Here is a 9,061-nt window from a genome sequence, read left to right on the forward strand (position 1 = left end):
GGGTGATCGGTGATATAGTGGGGCAAAAAAACACTCAGCGAAAATGAAACAACAATAAAAAATTTAAAAAACAACCAAACGTCCTATAAAATGCCATTTTTGTGGATACTTCCATCACACTCTCTCTTAACCTTTGTCTACCTGAAGCTGCTGTGACACATTGCTTGGGATTACCGTAATGAGTCTAATATGACTCTAAAGCACAGAGTTTTGGTACTTTCCTGCAAAAAATGTTGCAAAAACATGTAAGCAGCGACAGGTTATTGGGATAATAAATATTTATGATGTTGGAGGTTAGTCCCAAACATTTCCTGCATTAACAAAATTCTCTTACCCAGTGATTTCCACTGATACTGTTACAGACATCTGAGTGTGTAGAGATGCATGCCCACTGTTTGTGCAATCCTCAGGCCACCGGAGGAGGCTACGAGGGTGATGAGTACCAAAATGCAGAGCTCATCTTCTTGGACATTCAGAATATCCACGTCATGAGGGAATCCCAGAAGAAACTCAAAGATATCGTCTACCCCAACGTGGAGGAATCCCACTGGTTGTCCAGCCTAGAGTCTACACACTGGTTGGAACATGTCAAGGTGAGAGGTTTCTATGTGCATCTGAAAACTGGTCAGTGCTCACATTACCTTGTTATAATAATGTATTTATTGCATTGTACCAATCCTTGTACTTAGCTGGTGTTGTCAGGAGCCATCCAAGTTGCAGACAAAGTCTCCAGTGGGAACTCAGTAGTGGTTCACTGTAGTGACGGCTGGGACCGAACTGCACAGCTCACCTCTCTGGCTATGCTGATGCTGGACAGCCACTATCGCACTCTCAGAGGATTCCAGGTCAGTCATTTCACACACGTGAACATGAGCTGTAGACTTTCACAGAGGATATGAGGAGCACAACAGGCTTTCATTTCATCATGATGCCTGTTTGATATTTGAAACTTATGATTTTTTCATCTGTGTCTTTTTTAGGTTTTGATTGAAAAGGAATGGATCAGCTTCGGCCACAAATTTGCCTCAGTAAGTTTTTCACCAGCTAGTCTCTGAAATACATTCAATCGCATGAGTTAAGATGACTGATTAGGGTGTGTGTGTGTGTGTGTGTGTGTGTGTGTGTGTGTGTGTGTGTGTTCAGAGGATAGGACATGGTGACAAAAACCATGCCGATCAGGACAGATCACCCATCTTTGTTCAGTTCGTCGACTGTGTGTGGCAGATGACTAAACAGGTACGTGCAGCACTTCAGTCGTAGGAACGTAACAATGTTGCAATTTGTAGTTAAAAAGCAGCTAGCAGTCCAGGTGTACGTGTCAGTCGTTTGTAGATATATGGGCTGGTTTCCTGTGACAGTTGCAGCTCTAATGTCCAACACTGAGTTTGTCAACACGTGCACAGGAGTAGGCTCCTGAATCAACATAGACTAAAGTAGGTAGGTACTAATGGAAAAGCAGAAGGGCTTAAACAGAGATGCCACAGCTTCCTTCTCCCCAGCCACCTCTTCCAGCTTTTCTTTTGGCATACCAGCTCTTCCCAAGCTAGTCAATAATCAAGTGTGACCTGGGTTTAACTTGGGGCCTCCTCCCACTTGGACATGCCAAAAATACCTCAGTTAGGTGGAGCCAAGAGTCGGTCTAATCTTCTGCCTCAAATTACTCCTTTTTATTTAGAATACTGGCTCTACCCAGAGCCCGACTGAGCTCCTAAACATATCGCTGAGAGAGATCCCAGATGCCCTCTGACGGGCATGTCAGGCACTCTTATCTGCCTCATTCATCATTCTCCTTCTCGTCTCAGCCCCTATCCATCGTTTGTGGCCACTGACAAGAACGGGAGTGTAAATTCACTAAACTGACCTCTTCACTTTCATGCTCGGTTCTCTTTTCACCACTGCAGACTGGTATCGAGTATCACCATTACTGCAGACCCAGCAGACACTTTGTTAAGCTACCACTCCCTACTTCTATCACTCATCTACTTTTGTCACTAATGAACAAGACCCACAAATACTTTAATGCCTCCATTTAGGCCAGCATGCATTCCCTTCCTCATGTGGGCACGCCACTCATTTCCAACTGAGAACTATGTCCCCAGACTGGAAGCTGCTAGTTCTAATCCCAGTCTGCATACTGGAGCTGGAGGTGTCACCTGATGAAGCTAGCAGAACCATATTTGCAATAATATAGACCAGACCCCTGAACCCGACACCCTCCGTGAAGGGCTGATAACTTGAGAACAGAGCGTATCAGTTAACTCTGTTCATGGTTAGTTTGAAACTAGAGCCACCAGGAGGCTCGTCTGCATCGACAGCAATGACAGCATTTCTTGAAGAAGTTAAGTAAGTTTTGACAAAACAAATATTTCAGATGAATTTCATTACAGATTGTTGTAAAGTTCAAATATGAATGAGAATAAACGAATAAACAAAGAGTGCAACAAACAACATAACAGCTCGTTACAGAAGAAGATTGTAACAAGTTCAAGATGAATTTTGGCTTCGTTGAGCTGAAATCATCAGCGATCATCACTGAGAGCTCGTTCCTGTTGTAAACTGAATGTTTGTCTAAAGCAGGCCTCTCACGTCTCAGTGGGACTGTTTATTAAATATAATAAACAAAGGTGGTAAACAGCCCTGTGAAACAGCCAACAGCTCATTGTCTACATTTGAAAACTGACTACAAAAACATGAAACACACATTTGAAATGATGATTGTAAAAATAGAAGAGTCCAAATATGTCGTCTCACCCACGTTCACCTCCTCGGCTCTCCTGCTCAGGCCTGACACTGTTTGGCTGCTACGCGCTGGATTTCACTTTCACAGCACTGTGAACTCTTCTCAGTCCAGCTGCACACACCAACCAGCCACCTCCTGGTTCAGGCACACGCTCCCCCACTCTGAGCTGCTCTGGTTAGGCTTAGACTTAATGCATTTGACAAAAGAGAGAAGGAAACATCCCAACAAAAAGACACAAACACTGCTAAATGTTGTATGTTCACTAACGTTAGGATGACACGGTCTCAGATTACTGACTCAGTCTTTGAATTGTAACTCTCATCTCTTAGTTTCCTACGGCCTTCGAGTTTAACGAGCATCTCCTGCTGACCATCCTGGATCACCTCTACAGCTGTCGCTTCGGGACCTTCCTGTACAACTGCGAGAGCGTACGAGACCAGCATGTAAGAATACCTGCACATATAACATCGTGAAGTTGTCACACACATGTACAGAGTTTGGTCCAATGAGAGTTTTTACTACCTCTCAGACTTTAAATTTGACTGGATGTTGCCGTTAGTTTTGTCTTCAGCAACTGAATCACATGTTTCGTTGTGTTCGGATCAGGTGACTGACTTGGCTGTTGTAAAATACAGAATTTCTTTGCCATGTGAAACTCTTGGGTTTCCTTTGAAGAATGCTTTGGCTCATCATCCATTTCCATTGTGAAGCATCACCAATCAGTTTTTCAATATTTGGCTGAATCCATCGTCCTGCTTCTGTCAGCATCCATGTCAGCAGTTAACAGTAGTGACTTGGTTCTCCTGGCAGCCGTACATTCAGCCATCACCATGTTTGACATTTAAAATCAAGAACTTTCCTTTTCCTGCTTTCCTCTTTCATTCGTCCTAGTACAACTTTATTTTGGTTTCATTTCATTCAAAGATTTTTTCCCACAACTGAGTCTTTTAGTTGTTTTCTGGCCGGTCTAATCCGGTCTTCTTGTTACATTGTACTGTATTTATATTTATAAAGGTGCCTGTTAACTGTAGACACTGTCAATGATACAGGTATCAGCTCAGAAGTGTTCTTGACCTGGCTAGATTTTTTTTAATAGAGAGGTCCTGCAGTCTTTCACTGTCATCCATGGTCTTCCAGGATATACAGTGCTGTTCATTTAGTAGTAGTCCATGTCCAGGTCATGGATTTGGCAACTCCTAGAGTTCTTGCTGTCTGTCTGGTAGGTTAAGTTGTAAATAAGGAACTACATATAAAAATGTCTGCAGTTCCTGCTGTTAATGTGATAAGAAGTACTTTATTTATACTCAAAGTTGGGAAGTTAGTGTACTACAAAGAATGGAAATCAATGCAACAAAATAAATACAGTGTTACAAAACAAAATCCCTAAGAAAGTTTAAAATTACACAGACAAAATGATCAAAACTGTCACTGTCCACATACTTATGGACTTTACCTCCAACCTACACAAACGTGCTCTGACTTCTTGCTGTCGTGTGCTTCAGCTGCAAATGTTTGACACTGAAACTCTTCTGTGGTGCAGGAGGTGAGGTCCAAGACTGTGTCTCTGTGGTCTCTGGTCAACAGCAAGGTGGACATGTATTTAAACCCCTTCTACACCCCAGAATCTGGCAGGGTTCTCTACCCTGTTGCCAGCATGCGCCACCTAGAGCTCTGGGTAGCATACTACATCCGCTGGAACCCACGCATACGACAGCAGGTAGGACCGCTCTTGTGTTTGCTGTAATATGCTGTAACCTTGAATAGATAAACATGTGGCCGGCTGCACAGGACTCCAAATACAGTATATCTGTTATCTGGATTCACTTACCAGATAACAGATATCTGGATATCTCAATCTTAGAATCCTGAGATCACAGCACAGAAACAGCTTTAGTGAAGGTTACAAATGATCTTCTTATGGCCTCTGACAGTGGACTCATCTCTGTGTTAGACCTCAGTGCAGCGTTCGAGTCTCCTTCACACACCGAGGTTAATTATGGAGTTCCACAGGGTTCAGTGCTAGGACCACTTCTGTTTACAGTATCATCAGAAGGCATCGTATACATTTTACAGACATAAAGACCTGACGAATGATTCTTTTTAAATGTGGTTCATTATAGTAACTCTGTAACTAACTTTATAGTAACTCTAACTTTATAGTAACTCTCCTGTTCTGAGAATCAATATTCAAAGCAAATGCTGCAATATGGAGTTTCCCGTGTACAACCTGTGACTTTGCGTGTGTGTGTGTGTGTGTGTGTGTGTGTGTGTGTGTGTGTGTGTGTGTTCCAGCAGCAGAGTCCAGTGGAGCAGCGCTACAAGGAGCTGCTGGCCCTCAGAGACGAATACTTGAAGAAGCTGGAGCAGCTGCAGCTGTCCGACTCGTCCACTTCCTCTCATCTGGCTAACAGCCCGACCCCCAACACCACCTCCTCTTCCACCTCCACCCCATCACAGCAATATACACACCTACAGACTCCTCTCTGAGGGCTGGTGACGCACTCGCGCATACACAGATATCAGAAATACTTGCTAACTTGCACTTACGCCTTCTTCAGTTTGATTTGTGTCTTGCACATGCAGGGAATTAATTAGTTTTGTGCAGCCCTAACTGTTGAACAACAGAAAATTGCGAATAGGTTTTAGATTTGATGGCTGTAGTGTTGTCTAACTCTAATACCACGTGATGGTGATTTATGCAATATGTCACAGTACAGCCTTGTCTCAAGACTTTTCTAAACACACTTTTCAGACAGTGAAGCCTTAAACACACTGAGCAGCTTTCAGTCCAAGGGCTTGAACACACACACACACACACACACAGGACACACACCGTTGTGTTCATTCAGGCAGACGAGCAGAGCTGAAGTTCAGTTTTATCCTGTCGTGATTACACATTAGTTGTAGTTAAGCATCTGTAACTATAAACTGACAAGAAATTTTACCTCAGGTCTTCTTAGGAGAGTTTAATGAGCTCCATCCACCCCCAGTTTACAGAGGTCAGCATGCAGGGCAAAATATTCGGTTAAATGAATCAAGGTAAAGACAGGTTACAGGTTACAGGTTGCAGGCGTAGCCAAAGACTAAGCTGTCATGAGTCAAGGTCGGTTGAGCAAAATCAGGAGACTTCCTGTTTGTTCAATTCGGCTTTAGCGTCAGAAATAAACTGATGGTCATTTCACAGTGAGATGTGAGAAAGCTGCTGTCTGTCAGCTGGCTCCTGCCTGCGTCACAGCTGTTTGTGTCCTGTACCAACAAACAACAGATGTTACAATTCTCACTTTTTACACTTCCTGCCGCTGAGTTCTCTATCCTGAAGGCGTACGGTGATCCGAAGTGCAGCAGACGTAGAGTTCTCAAGTGGATGACAGTTTAGTTTCCAGCTACATGTAAATATTGCGTCTCGTTTTGGGGAATTTGGGTTTTTTTAATAGCTAAGGAGGAAATCTGGAGCCACGTATGTTTGCCACTGCTATATGCTAAGCTACATCACTGAAAGCAAATGTAGTTCTAGCCAATGACTGTGCTTGGAATTAATTAGCATTCAACACGTATGAATGCAACTTTGATACAGTTCAGGATATATTTCAGGTGCTCGAGAGAGTAAAGGAAAGTCACGTGGTGCTGGCCTCTGATCCCGGATCACTTCCTGTATTTAAACGTTTTCACTAAACACACACAGAGAGTACAGTCCTGGCCCATCGTGGTCTCAGCGTGCTAACATGCTGGTCACCAACTCGAGAGCAGGGTGAGTGAACACTGAGTTAAACCTCCTCTGAAAGCACCTGTGCCTTTGGACGCCTGTTTCACCGTTTTCAAAAGTAATTTTTTGTTTTGGTTTCTTTTCTTTTTTTCCAACAAAGAACAACCCATTCCAATTAAAAGATGTATGATTGCAAGTTAAAAGAAAGCCTAATTAATATCTAATCATTAAAAAAAGTTACTTTGCTCATCATGATCGTTTTTCGTTGTTTCAGGCGGGTTTAAAATTCCTACCTGGGATACTTATGAAAACTGTCCAAAAAGCATGTTCAGGTGCTGTCAGGGTCAAACTCGGACGTCACACCAACAGCACGTGTATGGGAATAAAAAAGGAATGTCGGCAATGGACAATAGTTTTTCTTATTCGCACCAACTGATTATAACTATTTGATATGATGTCTTTATCAGCAGTTAACACAAACTGTGATAAATGGTAGTTTGTTACAATCACAATGGCTCCTCCACTTTATTCCAATCATCCAACCACGGTGACGCGTCGATTCTGGAGCGCTGTCATTCTTGTTGCCAGGAAAACGTAACACGTCAATCACGGTTGTGTTACTTTGGCAGCTGTGGGGTTTAAAACCAGTCACTTCACTCAGCGCTGGATGCAGTTCCAGATCTCAGCCTGGCAGTGTTGCATTGTGGGAAGGGAAACTGATGGAAGTCTTTGAGAGTGATGCAGGAAACAGAAGTAGATGACGCCTCAGGACGATACCTTTAGCAACATATTCCTGTAAGTTCTTTCCTACAAAACAGTTACATTTAACAATCACATAAATATAAATGTTACTGTTATCAGGATTCTCACTACAATGCTCATCCATTATGTTAATGAAATTATGGATTCATGAAAAAACTGACTCTCTGTTTTAAGGAATTCTTCTTTTCTTACACATCACAGACCCACAAACCCTGCATACCCAGGTCATGTTCTCCCTTTTTGTTTCTTTACACTCTAAAGTAGATTGTCCGACGTCTTCAAAACTGGAGTTTCAGCCCATTCTGCACATTTCTATTATGATCGTAATTTTTAACGTGCGTCGATTCATGTCCATATTTCTGCCGTGAATCACCTTCACCCCTACAGAGAGACTTTAGCTGCGCTGTATCTTATTTGAGATGACTGCTTTTAGAGGCAAACAGGGTCTGTGCTAGTTAACCCTAACCCACTCGACTGACCAAGTTAACTTCCCCTCGTTCTTTACCAGCTCATGTTGCAGCGTGTAAATTGTTTTCCTTGTTTGATTTGAAGGAATCTTTCAGCCATGTTTGGTAAACGGTAAATGGGCTGCTGCTTATATAGCGCTGTTTAACTCTACCTGAGCTTTATACAACAACATGTTTATCCCAGTTTACTACAAAACAGGCTGATCATCAGTCCAACAAAGACTCACCCAGTTTTATTCTAAAGTCTGCAAACCTCGCAGACTCTCTTTGTGTTCAGCTAACCCTGCTGCTTTTGTGCTTTGAATTTATAGCCAACCTTTAGCTTGTCAGTGCAAAACACTTTCCTGCATCAGCTTTATTTAGCCCCTCTGTTTCCCCAGTGTGTCCAAAATATGGCAAAAAAATCAGAGTTACTGAAAGTACCTGGAGCGAATCAGTGATAAACCTTTAAAGTGTCCAGCCTGTAAATGCACGTTGTGTAACAGCTGTAGGACACAGCGAGTTCTCAGATGAGTTTCCTGTAATAAGCTTGGAGAACTTGTCTTGTGGTTGTACTGTTTATGTTAACCAAGGTGTCGTCAGCGAGCTGTCAGCCTCGCTAAAAGTAGCTCTAACATAAGAAGGGAGAACATACAGCAACTGTCAGGATAAAAGAGAATAAACTACCTGCATGTGTGGCAAATTCCAAAGTTGAACCTTTTCTGGAAAAGTGAGGCAGTGCAAGCTGATTGCTGTGTGCAAAGAGAGGTGCAATGTGAACCGAGTATTTGGTCTGACCACAGAGGTTTGACGTTCACACAGCAAAAAGAGACAAAAGTGTGTGTGTTGGGCTCTTGGTTGTATTTTGGGAAAAACAAATGAGAATCTATTTTTTTTTTTACTTTGTATAAGCACCATGATGTAATGTAATTACCTCAATCAAAACCTATTTTACTGTCTAAAGTTCTATTGTTGTAAAATACAAATATTTTATGTAGTGTAAAACCTTACAGTTTTATAAAAAGGAAAGTAATATTGGTTCAGAAATTGTTGGTATAAATTTTGGATTTCTGCTCCATCGGTTCAAAGTGTTTGATTTTATCTCTGAGGGCATTTTTTGCTTTGTACGTGCTAACCCAGGAGGAGGAGAGGCTTCAGCCCGTCAGCTCCGTGTGGATCTTTGAGGTTTACTCTAATGTGTGAGAAGTCCTCTGCCATTGTTCATTTCAGTTAGACGCTTTCATTTATGTAGGGGATTGTAGTTTGAGGGGCTTGTGTCATATTATAGCCAGCTTTGTAATGAATACACACAAAATGTGTACTAAACAAAAAGGTGAAATCTGAAAACATTTCACGTGTTTCTTTTAATTGGTTTGTTGAAAGGCTCATTTTCTGTAAATAATTCTGATT

The 9,061-nt window shown here is 42.2% G+C and overlaps 1 protein-coding gene across 3 annotated transcripts in view; it reads left to right on the plus strand.

Annotated features, from left to right (window-relative positions):
- Positions 1 to 9,061, plus strand: part of mtm1 (myotubularin 1) — a 28,827-nt gene extending 19,766 nt beyond the window's left edge. For 2 of the 3 annotated variants that reach the window (XM_063470361.1, XM_063470363.1), the window contains 7 exons: positions 411 to 593; positions 690 to 845; positions 981 to 1,028; positions 1,144 to 1,236; positions 3,070 to 3,183; positions 4,281 to 4,457; positions 5,033 to 9,061. In XM_063470361.1, the coding sequence (XP_063326431.1) occupies positions 411 to 593; positions 690 to 845; positions 981 to 1,028; positions 1,144 to 1,236; positions 3,070 to 3,183; positions 4,281 to 4,457; positions 5,033 to 5,227 (966 nt within the window). In that variant the 3' untranslated portion in view covers positions 5,228 to 9,061. The remainder of the gene's footprint in view (positions 1 to 410; positions 594 to 689; positions 846 to 980; positions 1,029 to 1,143; positions 1,237 to 3,069; positions 3,184 to 4,280; positions 4,458 to 5,032) is intronic. The other variant, XM_063470362.1, reaches the window with a different exon arrangement.

The sequence above is a fragment of the Pelmatolapia mariae genome, linkage group LG3_W, assembly GCF_036321145.2.
Source record: "Pelmatolapia mariae isolate MD_Pm_ZW linkage group LG3_W, Pm_UMD_F_2, whole genome shotgun sequence".
Lineage (NCBI taxonomy): Eukaryota > Metazoa > Chordata > Actinopteri > Cichliformes > Cichlidae > Pelmatolapia > Pelmatolapia mariae.